The sequence below is a fragment of the Polyodon spathula genome, chromosome 1 (assembly GCF_017654505.1).
Source record: "Polyodon spathula isolate WHYD16114869_AA chromosome 1, ASM1765450v1, whole genome shotgun sequence".
Lineage (NCBI taxonomy): Eukaryota > Metazoa > Chordata > Actinopteri > Acipenseriformes > Polyodontidae > Polyodon > Polyodon spathula.
In genome coordinates, this window is record NC_054534.1 from 43205313 (window position 1) to 43233267 (window position 27955).

The following is a 27955-nucleotide window of genomic DNA, read 5'->3' on the forward strand; positions in this document are numbered from 1 at the left end:
TAATATTTTGTGAACACAGGAAATGCCACTGTTACACAACACTGAAACTGTGTTGTGTAACACACCCCATACCAAGAAATGCTTCTGCTTAAACGTTTCCTAGTTGTAGCCACAGCATTCAGCCAATTGTTTTACAAATGAGTTCAATACATTCAATCTAAGTAATGCATTAAAAAATAAAAATCTACAGCTGGTGTGCTGGCATTATATTAATAGTTTCATGCAAACCTCGGTCAGATACAGGAGTGTTAGAAACTGAAACGTTTTAGGTCAAATCACATTTCACAGCAAGTACTAAATATCACAACACATCTCAACCACTCTCCAGTAACAAATTTGTTAAAGTAAAAACCTTACGGGCGTAAGTCAAAGGCTGACACCATAATATGATTAAAACTGGATTTACTGTGCGTGTACGCTTACAACTATAAACTAACATTGACTATAAAGTGTCTGTCTTTATGATTTTAATTTTTAAATAATCTTATCAATTTAATCTTTCAAATCAACTTTCATATTTTTGTCTAGAAAGAGCAAATCTAAAATATAAGCTTACGACATAAAAGAGGCTTTCCTTATAAATAGAACAAATTTGCTTTTCAGATTTCAGATTTAAATGGAACTTCTTGCAAACATGGGGCTTAAATCACTAAGCAGTATACACTAGCTCCTCAGTGTTTACTTACCCATGAATTACACCAATTTAAAATACCTGCATTTGTTTCATAGGTGGTTGCCTTGACAGCAGTTATAGGAGTGCAAAGAAGTCAATCCATGTAAGCTGGTGGTTAACTCTTAGGTATTTGTGGTGATTTTATTTTATTATTTTTTTTTTCACATGTATAATGCTTCATGTACCAACAGCTGTAAAACTTATTTTGGACAACTGCTGCAAGGTAAAATTAAACATGGAAAACTGGCATGATGTAAGCAGTCCACAGTACTAGGGAACAGGTCTACCTACCTAACTCGGTCATTGTTACTCCAGGGGCTAGCTGACCATCTGTAAAGGAGCTGTATGTAAACAAGTTTGGTACAGGCGTCAGGTCATAAATGGGCTCCTGTTTGATTTGCTTGATTCCAACCATGTCTATTCCAGACTGATCCGGGGAGGGCTGAGTGGAATCAACGCTGTAGTAGGGGTTGCCCCCCTCTGTTTTTGGCAGGTCGATTATGTGTCCATTGGAATAAGTGCCTCCGATTTCATTGTTAAGGTTGCTGAGGCCATTGCTGATGCTGCTGGTGTAGACGCGTGCCAGGGCCTCCGCTTCCCCGTTCTGCTGCTGCAGCTGCTCCTGCAGCCTCTGCTGGTGTTTCTGCACCTCTGCGTACAGGCTGTCCCGCTGCTTCTTAGACATTCTTCCAAATTTCACAGCTGGTTAGAAACAAAAGAAAATGCAAACGGGTATGAAACAGGGCTCTGTGAAACCAGCCGTTGACCCCTTAGTTTTGGAAAATGTTTGTTGGCTTTTTAAATGTCTCAATATAAAAACAGGCATGTTGAGACATTTGTATACTTATGCACTATTTAAATAACGTTATGTTCACTTAGAATTTCACTATAGTTTTAATTTTTATACAGTAGAACGTTTTAGACTATGATGCCCTGTAATGCGCTTTTGGTGACATGCTTTGTCCCGTCCTTTTCCGTCTGCATTCGTGCCAGTGGTCAGCATAACTTTCAGGGTGTGGCTTTATTTGCATGTTATCTTTGAGCAATTTTGATGACGGCATAGATGGGGATGAGTGTGTAAAGGAAGGCTTATTTGAAATACAGGCACAGCCAATTCCATTATGAAAAGGGAACAGCAAGTGGTGAATGAGAAGTGGCAAGCGAGAGGGAGAACTCACTTTTTCCAAACAATGTTACATATTTTTTTATATATAACTGTGCAAATTGTGATGTGTAATGTTCCTTCATTAACTTTAGGACTACTCTGAAAAAAATTAATTTATATATTAAAAAAAAAAAAAAAACCCGAAAAAAACAAATGCACACAAATATTTAATTACTGGAAGTAATTTATTCCAAAGTGCTTTACATTTAAATATGCACATAAATAATCAGTGGAGTCTTTCAGAATTTGTGTATTTCAAACCCCACACAAGAATATTCTCTTAACAAAATCCATAATCTGGAATACATTATGCAATATAGGCATTACATTACTTAAGGAAACAGTTTTTGTTTGTCAGATTTTTTTCACAACAGCCTTAATGTATGAAGCCGGTCGGATAATTTTGCCTGGAGATGTTCTAAAGGTGTCACTTTGGACATGTTCTAAAGGCTGTATTGGAAAGACGTGATTGATACCTAAACTTTAGTGATATTGTGCAAAGTTAATCCTTTCGAATTATGTATTGAATTAGTAAATAACTGAATTTATATGTATGCAGTAAACAAAGATGCAGTCATAATACCTCTGTTTTTGAAATCTAAAAGATCTAGCTTTTCAAATGATGTGAATTTATAACGACGTATGCAGTACACGGTTACAGCAACTTTATTAATTTCCCCAGTTCTCTGTATATTTGCTCAACTATTGTATGAACTAACTTCCATTCCAGCATTCTGTGTCAAAGACAATGTTATAAGTACCTCCAAACAAGTGTAATTGTCTGATTGGACTCATTCTGTATAGGATATACAGTAAACACAGCTTTGCTGAATGACAGAGGCTATCAGCGATGTATTAGGGCCGGAGCGAATCTAACTGTTGGTTGCCAACTGACATTCGTCAAGGATCAATGGCCTTTCAACTACTGTCACTCAATATCATACAGCTCACAGGGTGTATGCCTCAGTCACACAGCACTGGATTACCGTACAGACCATACACAGATGATATTAATTATTTATACTGTAGCTTACCACAGCAACCAATAATGCATTGTGCGTACTGTTAACACTGACTTTCACTGTATTTTCTGATTACACTATTTTACAATATTACCAGGAAGAAGTCTTAAAAAAGAGACTACCATTTGTTTTTGGACACACGTTGGATTTTAATTTTTGGATTGAGGAAAAAGTTAATTGCCAAACATCGGTAAATGTATTATTATAATACTATATTATAGCATTATTAACTGTGCTACCTGAGCTAGTATAACCCTTTTTATACTTCAAGTGTTAGTAAACATCAGTTAACTCAGTTGTTATTCAATTAAATTAAACATGCACTGTGTAAAGGTTAACTATTATAATGCACCATTATTCACTTTTAGGGCAGCTCCAGTACTTTGTTTTGCTACTACACACCAGCTGCCTGCTTCATAAACTTTAGTGCTGATCTAAAATATTAAAGGTTTCCAAAAAATAAACACAGTTTTCATAAATAATAAAACTCCCATATTTCATACATGTGTTACGTAATGTATTCCAGATAATTTCATATTTTTAAGTGCACCTTTGCGTATCGGGTTTGAAACATAAACAAATGGTGCTATGACTACAAAGAGCAGATTTGTGTTTATCAAGATCACAGCAAAGGTCTACCGTTTTCTTACAGGGAATGTCAGCTGCTTCCGATTTGCTAGCAGCTTCTGGGTCGCATTCTTTCTTCATTGGTCAGCACTAACGGAATTCAGACAGCAACTAGCTCATACTAGCTTCAAAATCACAACATAAAGGGAGCAGAGCAATCCAGCACTTTGCCCCTATGTTTGCATTTTACCACTTTGTGGTTTGTAGGAAGAGTTATTGAATGTTTTGATAAAGCCTATCCATGCTACATTAGGAGTGTTGATATCTCAGCCTCAGGAATGATGTATAGTGACTTTCCTCTTGACAAGATCATCGCCTACTCATGTGCAAACAAACATACTCTACAGGGCTTATATTCTTTATTTTTTTATGCTTGTTTGTTATAAGATCTTACCATCTCGAGACATTCCGAGGGCAAGACACTTCTGCAGTCGGCAATGCTGGCAACGGTTTCTATTTGTTCTGTCAATTAAACAATTCCTCTGTCGTGGGCAGGAGTATGAGGCATTATTCTGTTGACTCCTCCGAAAGAAACCCTGACAAACAAGAGACACAAACACGTTACTGAATGGATTCTAGTTTAATATTACATTGAACATGCTTAATACTTTACACAGTTGAATCATTGACTAAAATGGATTAGATAAGAAAGAGGTAGCTCTCCAAATCGAAACGCATTGACAGGTGGTCACCTGGACTTTTTTTGGAGCTGATCCCACAGTTTACGTTATAACTAGAAAAAAAATAAAAATAAATACTGGGAATGTATTGAGTTATATAGTCAGCATTAGTTTTAAGTGCTGCTCACAAAGCGTTTTCTTTTTTTTTGTTGTTTTAATAAAGATCAATTATAATCTTATGTGCTTGTTTTGAAATTAAATTTTTGTTCTATAAGCAATGTAGTAGAATTTAGAACGAGGATGTTAACTGGTTGATTTCTAGTTCTGTAGCACATACCACGTTATACCCAATATCACCTTTCCAGTTTCACAGTGTTTTGTAACTCTCAAGCTCTGATTCTTTTTATAGATGCATTTTTCAAAATTTCTAAGGCATGAGTCTTAAAACTGCACTTTCGAAATTTGTAAGAGTAATGAATCCTTTTTAAATTCTATGTACTGGTGTTCCATGTTTAATAAAATCAATGTTGCATAATCCTTCTGTAAACTTTATAACACTAAAACAGTGATACATCTAAGGGCCCTCTCACACCGGGCAAGTTTTCCCTGATATTCTGTACTTGAGTACGGTTTGTAAAGCCTGGCTTTCAGTGCGAAAGCTTCAAACATTCTCTACCAGAGATATCACCTGCACTTAGTTGCAAATGACTAATAACGGGTACCAAATAGTCAAATATTATTTCCTTTTTACTCAGCCAGAAGCAGTTGTTGCATACAGCAAGATTTTTTTTTTTATAAAAGCCATGGCTTTAAACTGTTCACTGGGTAGATAAAACTATGATCTATATTGAGAATAACAATGTGATTTCAAAATGCAGTACAGTACTTAAAATCTCTTCCACATGTGCGGTTTAAAATGCATAAAAGTCAGCTGTTAAATGCATCCAATAGCCACATGACTGAAATAATGTTGCCCTGAAGTGGACCGTTATGCTGACTCTTGTGTTGTTCAAGCCAACCGGTGGGGTGGTGGACGTGTGATGATGTGGGGAAGAATCTCCTTTAACACAAGAATGCCCTTGCTGCAGACTGAGGGCAACCTTACTGCTCAGTGATACATTGACAAAGTCCTTGAAGCAACAGTTTTTCCGTTCCTGCAAGCCAATCCGGAAGTGTCAGTTTTCCAGCAGGACAATCCAAGACCACACAGTGCTAGGATTGCAATTGCACGACTTCAACAAAACAATGTGGAGGTCTTGCCATGGCCAGCTTTTTCTCCTGATTTTCTCCTGAGTCCAATAGAACACCTGTGAGACCAAATTGCCAGTGCCATCCAGAGGAGACAACCGCGACCAGCCACCCTTCGGCAGCTGGCTGCAGCTGCACAGGAAGAGTGGCGGAACATCTCACAGCAGTCTATCCACAGGCTGATCAGGTGTATGCGTCAACGCTGCCAGGATTGTGTTATTTTAATTTTTTTTCATTTTGACATTGTGTCATGTTCCATGATCCTTTGATCTGTATTTTTGTTCACATTTTTTGTGATTTTGTTTGATATCTATGTTTAAAATATTTGATTTACTCCATTAAACCAGAGTGTTGCATTTACACACTACCTTCTTCTATGAACCACACAGGTCTCTCCACAGACAGCCTCTTGACTTCACATAGACTGCCTTGAACATTTCTGCCCTTTGATATACCTGCCTGCTAATCACAGGCAGGTGATATTCATTACATATTACAGCTAGGTGGATCTCATCGTGACTCCCTCCTGTGGAATTCTGGAGGATGTAGTCCTTTAACCCCTTTGACAGAGACAGAATGACTCTTGGTGATAAATTTCCCTCCCGACCTGTGAGGGTGCTGTGTAAAGGGACCACTTATCCGGGTTACACTGCACCATTGTTCATGATAAACTGTATTTGCACCATGAGCACTAAAGCACGCACTGTGGACTTGTGATTGTGTTACAGATAGGAACTATTATTATTTCGGGACTAAGCCATGGATTAAAACAGAGCAATACATACCGTTATATTGCCTGTTCTCACTTAGTATTTACTGCTTTTTGTCGTCATACTTTGGATTGTACAAATAACACACCATTGCACCTGGATTATCGTTGTCTGTCTGTTTATTGATCACTGTAACACTCCTGCACCTGTACACTGTTAACCACTTTACCACATCCCTCCTGGACTACATCCCCTAGACGAGTAGTAGAATACACCCACCCCTCGTTATAATAGCCCCTCGCTATACTGCGGATTCGGATATATCGCGGTGCTGGAGTTGGCTCCCCATTTTTACTGTGAAACTGCGTATGCCTCAGCTGCAATATACATAGGCACTTAGAATTACTGTTTGTTTTATTTCGTACTGCACATCACAAACAACAATATACAAAATAATTAAAAACAAAGCATTAACATCATACTGTTATCATATACACACGTATTGCACAATAACACAAAGCAAATTAAATATCTACTTGCTGAAGCGGTCTTTATTTTAGTCAGCAAGGTTGCAGCAATGCACTAGCAAAAGCTACAAGGCAGTGATGTCAGCTCCCTAGCAACAAGCCTCCTATGTTGTTGTTGGGAATGGATTATTTCAATGCAGAGGGTTTGTGCATTTGAGAAACGAGAGAAAGACTACTGAATTTAATTGGAGACTGAGGTTGATGAGAAGCAATTACCCTCCGCTGTACGAATTAAAATGGTGTGCTGCCTTTTATACAAAAAATGAGAAAAAGCAGGTTGCGCAGAGGATTTATACTGGACCCTGACACACCTGATAAAATGAGGGAATGGTTGTACAGTACTTGTTAGCCTATTTGTTTTTCTATGGGTCTCTCGCTATATCTCATTGACGGATGTTTTGTCATTAATATGTAATTTAATTATTTTATTATTGATAAATAAAAAAATAAAAAATGAAAAATAAAATCAGTATTTCTTTTCATTTTATTTTTGAGAAACTGTACTAAATTATTTCACAACTGTTATGTTTGAACTGCTTCCTCTCTTTATGTGATGTAACAACACATACTATATAAGTGAAATATAAAGGTCCTTCAGACACATAAAACAGCAGAATATCTTTGTGAATAACATTTAGATTACTTGAAATGACAGTTACTTGTACATGCTGGTGCTCCTAATTTGTTTTACTGTACCGCAGGACAGGGTCCCACTGTAAAACAGTCCCTTGGCAGAGCTGGGCTAGCAAGCTATGCCAACTATATATATATATATATATGTGTGTGTGGTTATTATACCTTATCCAATACAAATTAATTAATTAAAAAGGAACCTACCTTACAGCCTTCACATGTTATAACACCATAATGAATTCCAGAGGATTTATCTCCACAGATTTTGCAAGGTATCACTTCAATTTGTGCTGCAAAAAGAACATAAATGTATACATCAAATTTTCAAACTTCCTTTAATTGTTAATTCAGGTTCTGACAACAAATGACATGAAACTAAAGAGAGTCATATGAATGTTACTTCAGAATACGACAGAGAGGGAAAAAATATAAATGTGAATTTCTTTGGAATGACAATGATAAATCAGACTTGACAGAGGCAATACAAAACTACACATCATTTTCAGGCTGTTTATTTTCTGCCATCCAGAAAAAAAAATGTCACATGACTGCAATCTGGACTCCCTATTAGGTCTGAGATAAGGGCTGCTGGTTCATTTAGTATCCAGTGCCTCCATTACCATGCAGTAATGAAGGCTGCATCTCAAATGTCTTCTGAGATATTGAGATATGAAGATGGCAGGTGTGATTGCAGTGAATTAGGAACAGTATGCACACAACAACAGACTGGATCCCTTTAATTAATGGAATTAAAAGAACACACTGTTTTTAAATAACTAATGAGTTCAAGCTTATTGAACATAGGCAAGCACTGCAAAGTCCAGACAGTTATGGAAAAGTATGTTAAAAAGACAACAGTAAATATGGTGCAGTGGGTTCTATGGAAAATGTCCCAGGCACCGGTACCTGATACTACATTACATACTGACTGTACAGCTGATGGTGACGTTTCAAATGATGTGGCACTAACAGATTTTAAACAGTAACTGAAGCTAACTCTTCTATCTGCAAAAAAGAAAAAAAAAAAAGATATTGATTGGAAAAATAAATGGACCAAGCACCAGTAATGAAACACCAGTGTTAAATCGATTTTAACAACAGTTGTTACTCAGGAGATACTTTCTCATGAGATAGCCTTTCCTTGAGACTTGAGATTAATTTTGCTTCAAGAAGTGCCTGTCTCTATTACTGTGTGTGTACACTATCCAGGCGCTGAGATGATAGTCATATTGGCTAACGATACAGAGGTGGACTCAAGTCTTTCTAGTTCCATGGTTGGTGAAATTCAATTCTATTTTTAGGAGTGTTTCCAGATAAGGGCTTACTGAATATGACTACACCTCTTCCTTTCTTTACCTGCTCTAAGGTTATAAGCGAAAACTAAATCCTTTTTTTTTTTTTTTTTTTTTTTTTTTTTTACCAGTACTCCTCTTCCTATTTAAAATGTGGGTAATAAAAACGTCAATAAATCAATATTCTACTCCCATCTTGCCTTCTTCTATCATCCATATAAGTTATAAGTTACTCTTATAACCAAATCATTTTTAAGCTTAACTGCTTAGTCATAATCACTCTCAAAAGTAATTATTTGCAGTATTTTTTATTTTATTTTCTCATTTGAATTTGCTCAAACTACTGATTTTACTGTATTTTGTAACTGCTCTATTTGTAATGTGATATTTTGTATTTTAATATTTTGTAATGTGATACTTTGTGTAACAACTCTAAGTCGCCCTGGATAAGGGTGTCTGCTAAAATATAAATACTAATCCAAAGGGACTGGATGTTACCGGACTGAACACAATGCAAGCACAGCATGTAAAAGGTAAAGCTTTAGAATCAGAAATGACATTTTTTACAGTAACCAATACATTATTGTTTAGTCACAATGGGGAGAAATCCTGCTCTCTTGTGAGCTGAAAAGATGTACTGTATCTGTTGTGAACATGTTTATTAGAGCAAAGTAGGGTTTCAAACTTCATAAGCATAGTCATTTTTTAGTCAAAGATTTGATGAGAACCCCTGTCTTCATGCTGTATAATGTCACTCTGTAAACCACACAAAGACATTAATAAAGATTTCCAGTGCAAATGATTGTCTGTTTACTTAGTGTCTTTTTAGCATTTTATATATTATTTGATTGAGATGGATAAATACATATTAAACTGCTTAGCTTTAGTGTACAGTAAAAAAAAAAAACTAAAAAAACAACAACCTTTACTTTTATGGGGGGGGGGGGCAATCACTTTTCGATATCCATACACCACTAGAATTTTGAAAAAAAAAACAAAAACAAACATGACTAACCACATTTAATATGCAATTTAAAAAAAAAAAAAAAAACGTAGTCGTATTTAAATTCTCAAGCACTGCTTCTGGACATTAGAAAAAGAAAAGGAGAAAAAAAAAATACAGCAGTCCACTGCCTGGGCATCGGGTGTCCTTTTTATGCCACTGTCCGAGTATTCAAAAATGCAAACAACATCTCTGTTGCCACTGGAAACGGTACTGCAACCTGGCATGGATACTTCCTGTTACTACTCCTGGATCACAAAGGACGATTAAAAAAAAAAAAAAAAAAAAAAAACCTTCCCCAACACTGTCACCTGGCATCTCCCAGGCCTTGTGAGAAAGGTTTCTTTTGATGTGCAGCTAAATATGGCTTTGTTTTTTAATCAGTTCAATGTTAATAATAATAATAATAATAATAATAATAATAATAATAATAATAATAATAATAATAATAATAATAATATACTTTTTTAATGAATACATTATTGGTTTTATTTTTTTTTAATAAAAGTTTTAAGGGACTATTTTTTTAGGTCTGACTCGGAAGAATATTTAATTAAAACATGTTTTTATGTTTTTTCATTTTTTTTTTTTTTTTTTTTTTAATTTAGTTAAAACATTTTATAAGCGCAATAAGGCACTTCAGGGTGTGGGATATACTCTAATATCCACACGCCCCGGGTGGATAAACCCACTTGGCTTCGCCTCGTGTCTTATAAAGCACCTGGGGCGTGTGGATACACCTGTCGTGCCTTATTGCTTACTTATTACTCTTGCGTTTTGCTCTGCCGTCTATGCTTTTACTAGCGAATCCTCAAAATAAATTAAACGGTAACTTCTTTAGTTCAATAATACCATATTTTACACTGAGAAATGCAAGATATTTTGTAGTCTGCAATTTATAATTCAAAATCTGAAAACACTGGGCCATTGGATTTCGAAACATTTAAATCTTACACGCGGAATAAATTTAAAATTGTACTACAGAGGTATCTAGGCAAAAATATTACCTATTGCCTGTGCCATTGCAAGGTGTTCGCTCTAAACGGCTTAAACTAATAAGAAATAATTTTGACGGTGGCTTGAATTGTTTTTAGGAGGTTTAAACATAGAGGCTTTTATCAGAGGATGAGTTCCGTTGGAAAAATAGGGTGGTGTGCCTCAAAATAAATAAATAAATAAAAATAATATATCAAGGTGTGCCGCAGCAGAGAAAAGCTTGGGAACCAGTGCTAGTCTCTACATGACTAAGATAGAAAAAACGATTGAAGGACTTGGTTTCACTGCCTCATCCCACAATTCCTCATGCTATCATCAAATCTACAATTAAGTACCCAATTAACTAGTATGAGGAAAGTACTTTACACATAATTTAATATTTGGATTTCTGTTTGTATGTCTGCTTGAAATAATGTTTGAAAGTGCCCAGAGGCTCTGTATCATTCTGCTGATACTGCACACCTACAATAAAGAGATTACACCTCTAATCCTACATTCTTTACAACAAATGCTTTGCTGTACTTGAATAAGGCTTAGCAGAGCCAGCATTCTCCAATTAATCTCAAACTGTGAGATAAATTAATCTTCTGTTTGACCAGTAATTTATATTTTTTACTCGGGTACAGCAGCTATTTTCACACAAAACATAATTATTTAATTAATGACACTTGGTGGTTTTATTTCTGTGTACAGGGCCCAGTTCTATACACAGTACATGTATGAAAGTGTCTCAAAAACCAAAATGTATTGCTGTTATCAGGAAGCTTTTAAACAATTTCAAAAACAATTTCCGATATTCTAAATATTGTCCATACATATTTATAATAATAATAATAATAATAATAATAATAATAATAATAATAATAATAATAATAATATATTTTAAACAAGTAATAATAGATGTGCCACAGTGGCCACAGCCAGTATTCAGCAACATATCATCTCTGGGTTCAACTTTTTTGGAGCAAACTTTATTCAAAATAGCATTAACAGATATGTTTGTCATTTCTAAATGCAAACAAATGAATACAGTCACATCATCTTGGACTAAATCCTCGTTTCTTTATTACTGCTTATATTTCCCACTACTAGGAGAAACATCCATGTCACATGTTAGGATTTTCATTCAAAATACAGATGGATATTGGAAGTCTTTAGTTTTTTACAAGCTGAAAACAGTGTATACTACACAGCAATGCATTACAGTGATAACACATCTCGATTACAAAACCCTGTACATCCCCAAAGTACCTTGCAGCCTATCAGCAGCCAGGAAACACAGCAAAGGTACAGGTACGTTCTAGATACTTATATAATGTAAATGTATGTTTGAATATTCAGATCTTTGCCCAGCATAATTTAAAATTTAAATGACTTGGTTTTATAATATTTATTTTTAGTAACTGGATAGATTTAAACACAACTTTTTATTTTGGATACTTTTCACTGTTGTCTTACACGTTCTTATTCAATTAAATAACTTTAATATACTAATTGTATTTTTGCATAAACACACTATCTTGACAGAGACAACTATTTAAACGTATCTTTAAATCATTGAGTTTGTGTTTATTGCAGCTACACACATTTGAAAACAGCATTCTTACTTTGTGTTATAGCAAAGATACTACTGCTTGATGACCGAATATTAGTAGTTGTGTTAAATACTAAATATAAGTTTTGTAGCTACTGTACCTATACATTTTCTGAGAAGTTACACATCACTTACCCACAACATCTGTTTTCATTTTCAGCTGACTTTCACACAAACTGCTAGGAAATGCAAAGGGCCACAAAATATTGCAGAGCTGTGAGAACACTCCATTCACTGCCTTGCCAACATGGTTTCTCAGAATAAGCAGCAGAGTACATTAATAAGATTAAAAAGGAAGAAGCGTTGAAGACGGAATGTTCCATCTCACTAAACAGGGGGTTTGACTGCTATGAAAAACAATTGCTGAAGTTTATTTCCAATATTTTGCCTATTTTAACATTCATGAACTCTGTATTGTATAGGTCTCTCTATTTTGAAACAGTGAAAAAAAGCATTTCAAGTTTCTGACATGCAGTCACTGTAATAACTGGTTCTTGCACTGAAAATATAATTTGCATACTGTTAATAAATTAACAAATGAAACTTGCGTTCTACATCTACTGTACTAGATTTTAATAATTCAAAATGACATGACCTTGCACTGAGGGTTTATTTCCTAATTAAGCTAAACTTATTTTTCCCAAATACAGCTGAAAAACAAACAGCAGTGACCTTCAGAAGATTATTTGATCAGCTGGGTTTAACAAATTTTCATCATGGTCCTGTTTAGGCATTTAATAAAATAGTTTCTAGTGGAATACAATGCATAAAACATGTTGGGTCTTACTTTTAGGCTAGATGCCATCTTTTGTCTCTTCTAAAATCGAAGGCAATTACCGTAAGATGTTTCTTTTTTTTTTTTTTTTTATCATTTTCTCCCCAATTTTGAATAGCCAATTATTTTGAGGCTCAGCTCACCGCTACCACCCCCACACTGACTCAGGAGCGGCGAAGACGAGCACACGCTGTCCTTCGAAGCGTGTGCCGTCAGCCGAACACTTCTTTTACACACTGCAGGCCCACCATGCAGCCACCTCAGAGCCATAGCGTTGGAGGACAACGTAGCTCCTGGCAGCTTACAGGCAAGCCCGCAGGCGTCCTGCCAGACCACTGGGGGCGCTGGTGCGCGACAAGACCTGACATAAAACCCCCACCCCCACCCCCACCCCAACCTCCACCTCGGATGGTGCTCAGCCAATTGTGTGGACTCGAACTGGCAACGTGGCTATAGGGCACATCTTACACTCCATGTGCAGCGCCTTTACTGGAAGCGCCACTCGGGTGCCCCTTGTAAGTTGTTTCTTAATTGGTTTGTTACTGTTCTGGATGATGCTTGTCAAGTTCAGTGAGATCTAACGAAGAAGAACTTCACAACAGTCCTAACATGAGACAATATCATACTCATTTATCTTGTATGTTTTTTTAACAGCCCTACTAAATTTTGCATGTGTGTGTATGATATTTTGTAACAACTCAGCAAAATCCATCAACACAGTGCTTTACTGTTCTTAATTACAATACTAGTGATGGTATAATGGCATTAAACAAGCTAAATGTTTGCTAAAGTTGACTGGTTTATTTATTTTTGTCTCTATGATCAGATTACTTAATATTGTTCACTTCAGAGTAACAAGGCAATACTCAAAATCAAACAGTAATAATGGAAAGGGGATCACTCTACTTTCCTTAATCACCCTGCCAAATCTTTTCATCTCTATTCTTGACATACTGCATGGCAGGAAGAGGAGCTCTTTGAACACTAGCTTTGCTGGCACTGCACCGGACACACATGTTGCAATGCAGGCTTCTAACGCAATGCAGAGGAAATTAACAGAATATTCTGAAATAACTTTACAAAAAAAATGAGATAAAAGGATTCAGCTCACTTCAAGGGCGCTGTCCCCCTCATCAAAGGCACCAAAATGACAAAAACAATTTCGCATAGTCTCTTATCATGATGTGTTTCCTAGCACATTGCTTTTGGCTGATATTAATTCATCTACAGCATGTTAAGTGCCGAAGTGCCCGAAATTAGTTTAGAGAGTGAAGCGCTTTTCCAATTGTTGTAGAGATCTTGAATCACACGATTCTGTACTGTAGGGAGGCGATGTGACGGAGGCTCAGGGTCCTATAGTGTACGACAGTCCAGGACATTCATGATTCACTTTTGGACAACCAAATACCTTATCTGCCCAAAGTAAACCCATAATAAAGAGCCCTCAACAATAACTGCATGTTAAAATGTTTACTTTGCAAAGTTCAGAAAACCATTTCCATTTTTCTAAGAAAGGCATGATGCATTGGATCAGTGGTTCAGAAGTTACGGGGGGTGGGGATGGATCACAGTTATTGATCACATTCAAATCTCAGATCCATTTGAGATAGAGATTGAATTTTGGTGTAATTCTCATGGAAATAGCAGGGAATGACCCACTGGACAGCCTTTCATAGTTTAGCCCAAAATAATTTCATTGTAAGTGTCCTTTGGGATACATTCTGATACTGTTTATTAGTCTAAAGACATTTTCTTGGACTTTCCAACAGCTGTACTAAAACTCTGAAAACTGACAGAAACATTGCATTGGCTTATGTTTTAGTATACTGTACTGTACTGTACACCAAAATTCAGTTCAGACCATTCTATGCACCGGATGGCATTTAAACACAATATAAGAAGTATAGGAATGTTTGGAAATGCTACTCTGTGATTGATTGATTTCTCATATGCGATTTAGAATATTTATCATGGGATTCTACCCTCATAAATCAAAGAATGGAGTATGACTGCTCTCAGTGGTGAAATTCTCAACAAAAAAGTACAGGTACTCATGCACAGCCGGGTGTAAACATTAAAAAAATTTAGACAATTTGAGTGACAATTAAAAAATACTTTTAAAATGTATACACATCGGCACACAAAACATTTATAAATACAAAATATGCCTTAAAAAATAACTGATAAAATATAACCAATTCATCTTAAACAAAGAAGCTGAAAATACTGAAAGCTCTGTACCCCCTGCTTGTATCACTCAGTCATGTACTGAAATATAACACTTAAGTTAAACCTTAAATGACAAGCACAGTATTTTCTGATATCATCCCCATACTTTCCATGACCTGGCCATACTACAATGATAGCCTTGGATTAGAACATATATCCCTGTTTTCCTTTTATTTTTATTTATTTTGTATGTATTACATATTCTACAGTAATATATTGTGTGTGCTTCTCTGTTGTGTTTAAGTGTAGATGAATTACCATGCTCTATTCCAGAAAAAGGGTGCATTTCAGGCAGAAACAGTGTAAATCCCTGGCATTGTGGTTCCCACACCATAAGAAAAGAAAAGACAAATTGTCATAAAGTAATATCATTACTGGTTTACTTATGCCTTTTTTAGATGTACAAACAGGGGAAAACTCAAATGTAACAAATAAACTATTCAGTATGTTTTAGAAAAAGGGGCATTGTACAAAGAAAAAAACACCTCACCATTTTGTGTTTCATTTATTACAGTCAGGGTTGCCAACTGGTCCCATAATTCTGGGACACTTTAAGAGGTCACCACTAACCCTTTGCAGTTACAATTTTCCCTTTCCTGTCCGACATCAAAAAGACATCAAGCACAGGTCTCTAGTTGTTTTTTCTCTGGAAAAAGCAGAGAAAACCTTTCAATGGCAGAGTGAGACCAATAGCAGCTGAATTAAGCTGTAAAAAAAAAGAAAAAAAAGGGGGCGTATCTGAGCAATACAGTTTCCCCATGCACCACAGAGATAACACAGACACAAACAAAGGAGGTAGCTGCTTCCGCATCCAGTGCTCAAAGAATATCACGGACATTTGCAGAGCTTTTTGAGATGTTATAGTCATAATAACTTGGATCGCATTATTGAGGAGTTTGGTGATACAACCAGTGATCAGGAGAGGATTTATCAGTATGCATGACTATGAAGAGGTATGTGAAAAATACAGCGAACAAGGGGTGGGGCTTGGCTGGAGATGCAGTACTAATGTCCTTTTAAACCTGTTTTACTTTTATAAAAAAAAAAAAACGTGTGTAAAATAAACAGCGCATGTGAAAATAAATTGGACCTGACACGCCTGACAAACGCTGAATAAATGCACCACGAAGGGCTAAACCACAAATGTATTGTTTCTAAATCAACAAGTAAAATGAGTTTGAATTGCATGAGCAGCTTCAACAAATGTGTTCAATTGTTTAATTACGGTGGCGATTCTATCAAGGGAGCATCATAGCATATATTAAAATCGTATTGCTTGAAATGTTATATGGTAAACAATATCTATCAAAATAGTGCAATTCCGATATAGAGAATTTTGCATTCAACCACACTCTTTCTTGGTTAACGTTGTGGTAAAGGTTATGTTTATTTAATATTTCTTCCTGCTTCACACAGGCCCGCCCCAATCAGACAAACAGAGCAAATCAGCAAACTGTAGATGTCTGATTGATGGAAATGATCCTCACAGGAAGTAATTCCTGTCCCTGGACAGGTGTGTGCTTTTGGCAAGTAGTCAAAACAATGAAATTCCATTAGTGACGGTTCAGACAAATCACACTCACTTTACGTGGTCAATAAAATCAATTAAATTTGCCGTTTAGAGAGATGAGTTGAACCTGTCCTGTCTTAATCAGGGGTGCAAATTTAGTGCTGTGATTTTAGCGCCAGGGTACCTCATATAACACAAGCAACATTAAAATCTGGCACCAGTAGACATGTTTAATTGTTTCTGATTCCTCAGCAACCATAGATGATTATAGTTTCTCATTGGGTCTGGACTACTCACATGACCCACCCACACTCATAATCATACACAGGAGAGCAGGTTTGTGTTGTGTGAGAAGTTTAACTGCATAAACTGGTCGCAAACATGTCTTAGCAGCACACTTTTATCCAATTATCCATTAAATCAGCAAGTCAAAAAGGTATATGGGCAATAGTAGGCTTAAAAGGTAATGATAAATGCATTTGACGTTTTTCAAATATTGTAACATAACACTTCGTGTTTGCAAGCCTCTTCATTTTACCGCAAAAGTTAAACACATTTTGTTGATTAAAAAATCATCATGGTTTGAATAGATCCATATAATCATGGATTTAAGTTAAAACCAAATCAGATGTTGCAGCTAATTATAAATGTAATCCTTCAATAAAATTAATCATATATGTACACAGATTTCCTTCTAACTATCGAGTGTTGCTGAATTAATGAGCTATTGTTTTGTTAATATGTTGAACATTTGGGCTTGAAGTTTTGAGGCTTTATATTTTATCACATGATCCTGTGAACAGGAAGGATTGTGGTGACGTCAGGCCATGAAGTAAACAGACAACAGTTTTGTGAGTGAATGCACGTTGTGCCGGTTTATAATAATAAATAAAACGTTTGAACAAAGCCAAACACTTCACACAAAACAAAACAGCATGATGGCTAAAACAGACACGGTACAAAACAAAACAAGTATTGTGCTGGGGTCTAACCAGCACGTGTAGGAATTGTTATTTTCTCTTATATTTATTCTTTACCTCCCGACTCTTGTTCCGCCTCTGAACACACCAACCCAGAGTGAAAGATGTGTGCCACTTTTATGCACTTTTGTGCAATTTCTTGTTAAATCATTCAATTTGAGTAGGCACAGACTGCATGTGAACTAATTGTGCACTCCCCGTGCCTAAAAACAAATATACATTTTAAAATCACTTGCGCTACATAACCCACACTCCCTGCACCACTACATACATACATACAAACATAAAATACCCACAGGAAGGCACACCCCACCACATATCTCCCCACGAGTGTGCAGCACAGATTACCTTAAAGGCCACGTGTCATCTTAAAAGCCCAACAGTCATGGTCATAGTCCTGGACCATGTACAGAGGAATCCATGGGACCAAGGGTGGCAATGTTGCCAGTGGCAATGATGCCAGCGGGGTGGCACACTCCAGTAGCCAAAATGCTGCTAGGGACAATGCTGACAGCAAAAATGCTGATAGCGGGGCGATGTTCTCCTCCCGTGATACCACTGTCAGCAGAAAGGCTGTCAGTGGCAATGCTGTCATCGGAAATGCTGACAGCGCCAAGGCTGGCTCCTCCAGCTAAGACAGTTGCGGCAGCTGCAAGGCTGACAGCAGGGTGGCACACTCCGGCCGTGGCAGTAGTGCTACGTGCTCTGGCAGTGGTGGTGGCGATGGCACCACGGGACACTCCAGCAGTGAGCTATTGCTCACTGCAACTATTGCGGGTGGACGAAGTCTCCTTACCTCTCCCCCCTTCTCTGTAGCTGGTGGCTCCATTCTCTGGGGCTCTGCCCCCGAATTTCTGGCAGCACAACTTCTGCTGCTGGATACAACAAATGACAGGCAGGCACCCCCGGGAGGTGTTGTGCAGGCCTCTCCGGGCGATGGTGAGCCGGCATCTCAAGACAATGGCAAACAAGCCTCCTGGGCGATGGCGAACAGGCCTCCCCATGCAACAGCGAGCTGGCCTCCCTAGGTGTTGCAGGCTCAGCAGCCCTAGGCTCAGCAGGCTTGGCAGACTTAAACGTTGCAAGCTTTGCAGGCTCGGGCAGGAGTTGATCCTTGGAAGATGTTGGAGGGAGCTGATCCTCAAGAGATTGCTTCAGTTCCTCTGGTGGTGGTTCCTCAACAGGTAGTCTCCCTCTAGTGGTGGAAGTTGGAGCTGCAGGTAGTTTCCCTCTGGCAGTGGAGGTGAAAGCAACACGTGGTCTCCCTCTGGTGGTGGAGTTGGGGTCTACAGGTAGTCTCCCTCTAGCGTTGGAGGCGAGAGCAGCAGGTAGTCTCCTTCTATCTCTGGAGACTGGTGCGGCTCTTTCTCGTCACTGGAGACTGGTGTTGATCTCCCTTGGTCACTGGGGACTGGTGCGGCTCTCCTCTGGGACCTGGTGTGGACGTGCCTACTGCCTGTGGAGGTAGAGTAGGCATGTCTCCACCCAATGGGAATCGAACATGTGGGGCCATTCCTATATCTGCAGCCAGGTATGGGATTACCATGGCTGCGATGTCTGCGAGGGATGCTGGGTGGTGTTGCTGTTTCCAGACTTTCCATCACTCCCCATCTCTCGCCTACAGTAGGTCGATCTCCATTGGGAAAGTTTCCATGAGGTCCACTTTAGGGTTCATCAGCCAGTCCCATATTTCCTGAGAGGGTGTTGGATGCTCATACTTTCCCGTTGTGTCTGCTGGACCCTCAGGCTCCTCCCTCGTGAGTGCTGGATGCTAGGGCTCCACCCTTTTGGGAGCTGGAGCTGGCACCTGCTTCTTTGCCTTCTTCTGGGAAACCCTGCTCCTCCCCTTCTACCTCCTTGGGGCCAGTCGGTGGTTCTCTTCCTCTGGGAGGGGGCAGATGTTTCAATCTCGATGTGGTAGTAGGGGGGAGGAAACACTACGAAGGTGGGTGAATCCACCTTTGTTGGCTGGAGAGCCTTGAGGCGGAGCCATTCTTCACATGACTCCATCTCTTGGCCAAAGTAGGCCTTTTTGAAGAGAGGGTCTGCCCAAGGGCACTCTCCATAAATGTACCCAAAAGTTTTCTTTCGTTGATCACCCAATGAGCACTGACACAAAGCGAAATTAAATCTGATCAGAATGAAAGCTTGGCCAATCAACATGCAGTGATCATACGGACATTAATGGTGGGAAATAGCAGCTAACAGAAACAGAAGCAGTATGAGGAAACCAAATGCAAGCAGCATGAACTGTGCTGAATGAAAGCACATTTGAGAAATATTGTGCTTGTGGACTGTGTGAGTGATGGATTGCATTGGATGAAAAGTAGGTGAGATAAGTCCCTGTACCCAGTACAGGCAGAATTTCACTTCTGGCTGCACCAAACACAAATACTTGTAAATAAGACAGACTGGGTTGATTTTAATGGGATGTACAGCTTTTCATTTAGATAATGTGATTCAAAATACACAAGGGCAGATGGCATCTTTACAGGCAGGCTCTCAGACAGACTAAGGATTGGATGGACACAGACTACGACACCCCCCCCTCCCCACCTCCCCCTTACCTATCACAAGTACAACCTGCTCTATGGAGAGAGGTCTGCAGTCTGCATCACCTTGCCCAATCACCAAATCTACAAAAACATTTTTGGTTTCTATTTTTGTTTCTCTTTTGCCAATTACTGAATTTAATCCGGTTAAAGAAATGTGAATCAATAGAAGTAGGTAGTTATCATAACCTGTCTGTCAACAGATCGCTGACACCCCCCCCCCCCTTTTTACATCTGTTTATTTTGAAGAACTTGTATTTTGCACATTTATTTTTCATTATATTAAATATTTTATATATAATCAAGTGGAATTAAAGGGTACATCAGCAATACATGAAAAATAAAACATACACTATCCCACCTTGCTGTTCTGAATGTATTTGGTCATTGTATAATAATCCGTGTGCACCAAAACATCTGTATAATGCCACACTGCTATGTCCAAAATCACTGTTCTCGAGCATCTCTACTGAGCCAAAAACTATGACTTCCACATGTACCCTCACATGTACTCTGAAACATAACGGCGCATGTTCCATGAAGGATTGTATAAGCTATATTACCTCTGTGTGGAAACGCACTAGTCTGTGTGACAAACATGGTCCATCTAATTTTCCATAAGGAAGGAACTTGTACCTGTTTTTGTTTTGTGTAGTAGACATGTTTCACACTGTACATGTTTCCTTCGCATGTTGTGTTTTGATGTATTATTATGATTAATCTTGCATTTAATAAAAACTAAAAGAATGTCTGCGCTGTGTAAGTGGTTGCGGGGAAAAGGAAACCCAAGACGGAGTTGCTCTCATTTCCAACTAATAAAGGGACCTACCCACGATTATAGCAGCACTGTGTTACTTCAATATATGTCCCAAAAGTCTTAGATCTAGCTATCCAGCTGATTCTGAATGTTTGCAGAATCTAGACTAGCGTGTTTCCACAAGGAGGTAATATAGCTTATACAATGCTTCACTAGGCATGCGCCTGTACATGTGGCAGTACACACGAAAGTCAAGTTTTTTGGCTCAGAACAGATGCTCCAGAAGAATTACTTTGGACATTTGCGGTGCGGCATTATGAAAAAGTTTGGACACATATTGATTATTATACAATAACCAAATCCATTTGGAACAGCAAGGTGGGATACTTCATGTTTATTTTTTTATTGTACCCTTTAAGGGCTGAATTATAAAACTATCTGGTTATGATAAATACACTTATATTAACATGTATCAGCTAAGACAGGTCAGAGGTCAAAAGGCAGGTATAAAATATGGCCACTGCTATGCACAGGAGAAGCTGACCGTGTAAAAAACAAGTGTGAATCTTTCATCTCCAGGACAGAGGTTTTTCTTTGTTTCTATGCCTACAGTACTGTAACTACCTCAGGGCCATTTTAATTTCTTTTTTGTTCTTTTAAAATCATTGTTTTCAACACTAATGGATGTGTTTCAACACAGCATTATACCACTTTATTTTGCAGAGATTTGTTTGCAATACTAGCACTGCACTGTATTAACTGGACTGTTCCAGAGGTACCGGTATGTGAATGACCTGTCTGAAAACTGCCCTTACTACTTTGTATAGTAAGTGCAAATCCACAAGTCTAACAATTTTGGTTTGTGTAGTATAAAAATAAAAAGCTACCCCTCCCAAAAAAAAAAAAAAATAGGTATCTTAATCTCGGAAAGTTGCACCACATAAAGAAAATAATGCAAGTTCCTTGCAACTGTGTTCACACATGGAGACCTAAAGTCTGTCATTTTGTTATGGATTTCTGTGGTGACAGACAGATATTTATTGCTGCAGATACCCTTCTGACTGCTCACTGTTGTCCTGCTCATGTTGCCTGCACATCGTACAGAAAACTAGAGAATCCTGCTTCTATCCATTAATCATTTTGAGAATTTTGCATCCTATGGCAAAATTTTGAACTGCAGTAATAAGGGATTCTGAAATGCTGAGTATAAAGCATTTGTCAGTTGACAGGTAAATTTTATGTGATATTCTATATTCTTGACACCTATCTGAACAAAAACTAAAAATAGGCGCATACTATTTATGTCCACTGGCCAACACATACTGTAGTGCTCTTTAGTGCCACATATTTGTTAGTGCTGGGACAAATATCAGAATATTCGAACAAATATTTTTTGACATGTATTCAGATACAAAAATCAGATGTTTGTATTCGCTACAAATGACAAAAATACCTTACACTTATTTACCGTCTCACCAGAATTTGTGCGACAGTTTAAAAAAACTTTACCTTAAATATATAATACAACAAAGAATTTGAATAATGTGTTGTCTTTTGTTGACTATATCTGGTTGCTCTTTTGTATGTTCTACATTTTCTTTTTCATTACTGTTTTTAATTATGGTAAGTTACCGTGCTTACTTAGGCACAGGGGAAAGATAATGTAGGGATATTGGAGATAACAAAAAAAAAAAAAAAAAAAAAGTTAATCCTTTCACTTCCTTTTTAGCTTAAGTATTGAGCTTATTGTTTCATGTAACTTTTCTTTATGTTAAGTTTTCAGGGCATTTTGTTAATGCACGCCTATTTTTGTTTTTCGTTGTTCTACATTTTTTGAATGCAACTGTTCAGTTTTACCCTTTTTTTTCCCCCAACAGTAAAAAATGGGGTGAATCATAACTGTTGCATGAAACTGGAGTGTAATAATCCAGCACCTCTGCACTTAAGCATTTGTGTGTCAGTTGACAAGAGTTCAGCTGATATCCCGTCACACCTTTCTTCTTAAAGGCGTACAGTCTCTATAAATGAACTCCCAATATCGCTGACAAACAGCTGGGTACATATTTTTACAATATCACAACAAAAGGAATATCTTTTTTTTGTGCATATGTATAGCTATTATGTACTATAACACATTACAGTACAATAATACGACAAAAAATGGTAAATTGACGATTGCTATACCCAAAAATATTAGAATAATAAATTAAGTAAAGTAGCATTTAATTAATTGGCCAATTAAAACAACAAAGGTATGCAGTTAACCTTTGACTCGCTTTCCTAATTTGTTGTTAACTGAACGTTCATACCAATGTCATGAACACTCCCGCTCCCAAAGCAAAACAGAAAGTACAAAATGGCGAGTCGATCCTGCATTTACCACCAGAGCAAAAGAAACAAATCTGCATGTGTGCATCTGAAAATAAGAAAGCAAGTCAGCGTAAATGTTTTCTCACCTAAGTGAGGCATATACTGTTAATCGAAGGACATTCTAATAGATAAAAACAAATGCTTTCCTTGATGGAACGGGTCGATTTGTTTAACCTGAAAAAGGCTTGATGCAGTCTAAAATAAGTGATTTTTATAAACCACAGTAAATTAAAAAAAAACAATAAAACAAAAAAAAAAACACGTTTTGTAACAGTTTTGTAAACAGTAGTTTTTTTTGTTGTTTTTTTTTTTATTTTTCGTTTAGAAAAGGCGTTTGCCTGTAATATTCAATTTTTTTTTTAACTGCTTAGATTGCTTTGTTTTAAGGAATTGTTGTTTGGATGATTTGACATGAAATTAGTTATTTTTTATTTATTTATTTATTTATTTTATTTATTTTTAAGTTTAAACTTAAACTGAAAAGTAACCATGTATGATTCATACAGATGGGATAAAAATATGATAAAACATCACTAGTAGACCTGCTCTTGTGTTGTGAACTAGTACTGTAGTTTTAAAAAAAATGAATGTTTTATTCAAATGGCCTGGAGACTCTGTAATTGTATAACTAAAAAAAAAAATAAAACGTTTGGATTTATTGCAAACATAGGAGGGTGTGTGTGTTTATTTTTGGAGTTTTGCAAAAAAAAAAAAAAAAAAAAAAAGCTCAAATAACTATAACTAATTGTAGACATCTATTTTTTTGCAACTTTTTTTTCATACGCAACACAGGCAAAACTTCTTCTACAAAAGGATTTGTTCCTAAATTCTTATTTAAAGCGAATAAATTTAAAATTTAACGGTAACCCCATACATTTGGAAACTGATATTGATATTGAATATCTATATTCGTACTAATATATATATAGTTATACTATTTATATCTCATATTATTCGTCCATATCCATATATTTCACAGGATCAACCCAGCAGCTCTTGAGCCTCTATTTAAAAGATTTAGACAGTAAAAAGTAAACAAACCAGATTATGCGCATAGTTCTCTATGGAAAGCAATCTGGGCCAGAATCTCATGGGACAGAGAAAAGGCAACATGTCACAGTTCTAAATAACCAAACAGTCTCCTTTAACTAGAGTGAAAATGAATACAGTATGAGTACTGTGTGATTTTTTTTTTCAGTAGTACAGTACAGTACAACATTTAAAAAGGACAGACCATATCCTTCACTCAGTCAGCCTAAAGGGATTTTGTAAATTCATAAAGGCAGTGAAAAAAAAAAAAAAAATACCATATTACTTTGAATACGCACCGCACTCAGATATCAGATTTGTAATAGGCACCACCCAAGAATAAATGCTGTGCTCAATAGTGAAATTTTGTTCCCTACCCCAGCTCAAATAAATGCAGCACTTAATAAAGAAACACATACAAAACACAGTATGGCAAAACTTTACAAATAGAAACAAAATTAATTTAATAAACTTTAATAAAATGTATGTAAAAGAATACAATTACACACTGGAGCATATTTGTATTTTACTATAAAGCTTATGGAATCCAAACGAAAAAAATAAAAAAGAATATCGTAGGTACATAGCACTATGTACTGATACAGCAGCACTAAAACATACATATATTATATGAATTATCAAGAAAAGTAATACATTTTAGTTGTAATGCCAGAGCTGTATGATTATTATTTACGTTTCTTAAATGCATTTCTGTTTTGGTTGTATGCACAGTATTTTGGCTAATAAGAGATGCTGCAGAGTCCTAATCCAGACAGGAAGTTAGTGTAACTCTCAGTGGCCCCCTTTCCATCCATTTATCTACAACAATAGTAGCGACATAAGGGTGAAAAATGGTTTTCCATCCACTGCAAACCCAAAGTCAAAGGGAATTCCCTGTGACGTTTCGTGATGTCATAGCCAATTTGAATGTGTCGCAACGTTTTCTGCCGACCCACATAAAATATATTCACGAGATGATTTTCCATTGTTTTTTTTTATCTTGCTCGAGCAAGCACTTTAAGTGGAAATGAAACTTGATCCAGTTACATAATAATAAATAATAATAATAATAATAATAATAATAATAATAATAATAATAATATTTCCTTACAGATACATTTAGTTTACATTTTATTGGACATTTTCCACTGCATTTATTTATTGAAAAACTATTTTGTTTCTTTGGTGCGCTGACGCAGTACACTACAAAAAAAAAAAAAAATAGGTTTTGGAATAGTGTATTTGAAAGAGTCACGCAAATAGATCCCTGAAGGGAAAACACACCACTGCAAAGAATGCTACTGTTTAGAAGATTACTACTACTTTTGCTGGCTCAACTTGTCTCCACCATGGAAATGATTCAATGGAGAAGGTGGCTGCAAAGACTAGCCCTCGAGGAGCTGGAGATATCCATGCTGATGTTGGGTATACCATGCATTCTCCAACTGACATATGGCAGTACTACAGCACTCGGAGGTGGTGGGAGGTAGAATTCTAGAACACTTCACACACAAACACTGGCTCTCCAGTTTTCGTATGACAAGACCAACATTTTCTCCAAATCCAGCAAGCCACCGTCGTGAGATTGTGGACACACAGAAAAAGGTGGCCATTGCTTTGTACAGGCTTGCCAGCTACTGCAAGTACAGAGTTGTTGCTGGAGTAAGCATTACGACTGTTCACCACTGTATCTATGCTGTTTGTAGAGCTATCTGGGACAATTTGCTGCAATCCTGCAAATGGCTCCCTTTGGCTGAAGAGTCACAGCAGATGGCCTCAGGGTAAAGGTCGGACATGCCTTTGGGAGACTAAAGGGGAGAGGAAGGATTTTGGACAAGCACTCCAAAGTGCACCATGAGTTTATGCCAACAGTTACTCCAGTCTGAATTGGAAGGGCAGGGCTTTGAGAAGAGTGGGTGTCCAGCATAAGCGAAGAAGCCAGGGAGTACATCCAGCCAGCGCAGACACATGAAGGACAACCCAGTAGAGAGGCTAAAAGTATTAGTCATGCTTTGCGGGTCTTCTTGCAGGCAAAACTGAACCTGCAGTGAGAATTCAATGATGTAAATAAGTGTTGCATGTGTAAAAGGTATTTACAAAGTTAAAGGTATAAAACCTGTAGCATTGTTTTCACATACTTTTCCACTAGTTTAAAGGTTGCTTAATGTATTTCTGCTTTGTTAAACGTCTTTCAATTTTGTGTAGCACAATTTGCTAGATTGCATATTAAACTGCATACTAAAATGAAAAAAGCTGTAAAAACAGAGCATTTTGACTTTGAAGGAGCATTCAAAAACTCACACAATAGGACATTACATTTCTACCACTGTATGTATCAGTAGTCTGAGTAAAACATAAAATGAAAATTTATTTTCATTAAGTTATTTTTTCGCCTCCATTTTCTTTCAATTGACGTCACTGGAATGGCGAAGAAGGGTGCTAGGACCAGAAATACGCTTGTTACAGTTTTCCATGCAAGTGTCCAATAAAATATCACTGCGAGTAGAAAGGAAAACCACCGCTAGTGAGCAAGCTTTCCATAGCGTTTGTTGGATATATTTTCTTATTCGCATATTCGTTTTACTGAGTTGGATGGAAAAAGGCTTCCTGTAGCATTGCTTTTTAGGGGATAGCGATGGGATCACGAGTATAGATATCTATATAGATAATATATATATATATATATATATATATATATATATATTATTTAATTTACTTTAATTCGAGAATGTTCTGTAAATGAAAATTAAGCTCTTACATATGAAAGGTGTTTTTACCCACGGTGGTTTACATAATTATATTGATTTGTTTTAACGACCTTCGTAAACAAAAGAAATGAAACTACACCGCTTAGACGGTAAATTCTCTTAGTTTAATCAAAATTTAAAAAACATATATATATTATATATATATATATATATATATATATACATACATATATATACACACACACACACACACACACACACAGAGTAGATTGTGTAGATTGCTGCTTATTAGCAACCTCTTGGTTCTCAGCAAAAAGTTATTAACCGAATATTGTTATTAAGCAAAAAACCACCTTTTCAAGTGTATGTAGATGTAAAAACTATGTATACTATAGTTGTAGAAACAGCGCTCTTCATTACAGTGTTAAAAAATAAACAAGAAAAACACTAAATATCAGTACAAACAACTGTTTACTAATACTACACGACAGAGTCTTGCAAAAGCCGGTCGGGTTCGGGTAGGAATGTAAACTTTTTCGTGGTTTGTGGTCCAAGTGAGGGTCAAAAAAAAAGATTTGGGTCTGAATTTGAATCACCTAAAACATCTTCTGTCCTTTCCTCTGTAACTAAGAAATAAAATAACGTAAGAAGATAAACGTACCAATATTTCCAGCACTAAAGCAGGAGGCAATTAGGGAGAAGTAAGCTGACTCATGTTCTCGCTTATTGATATGTCGCACAATCTTTTTATCACGCCTGCTTGGTGATATAAAAAAAATTGTGGGCGAGGTGAAACAAAAGATAGCGCAGGGTTTATATCATGCAGTGGATAATAGTTGGAGAGGTAACTCACAAGTCTGCAATTCATTTGGACTCATAGTGTTTGAAAATAATAAACACGACTGGATTCGTTGCTTGTAAAACCTATCATTATG

The 27955-nt window shown here is 37.0% G+C and overlaps 1 protein-coding gene across 1 annotated transcript in view; it reads right to left on the reverse strand.

Moving 5' to 3' along the window:
* Positions 1-27955, reverse strand: part of rorb (RAR-related orphan receptor B) — a 59280-nt gene that overhangs the window by 10441 nt on the left and 20884 nt on the right. Inside the window, exons 2-4 of the mRNA XM_041256245.1 lie at positions 7430-7515; positions 3882-4023; positions 965-1375 (exon numbers count right to left, since the gene is read on the reverse strand). Of these exons, the coding sequence (XP_041112179.1) occupies positions 965-1375; positions 3882-4023; positions 7430-7515 (639 nt within the window). The remainder of the gene's footprint in view (positions 1-964; positions 1376-3881; positions 4024-7429; positions 7516-27955) is intronic.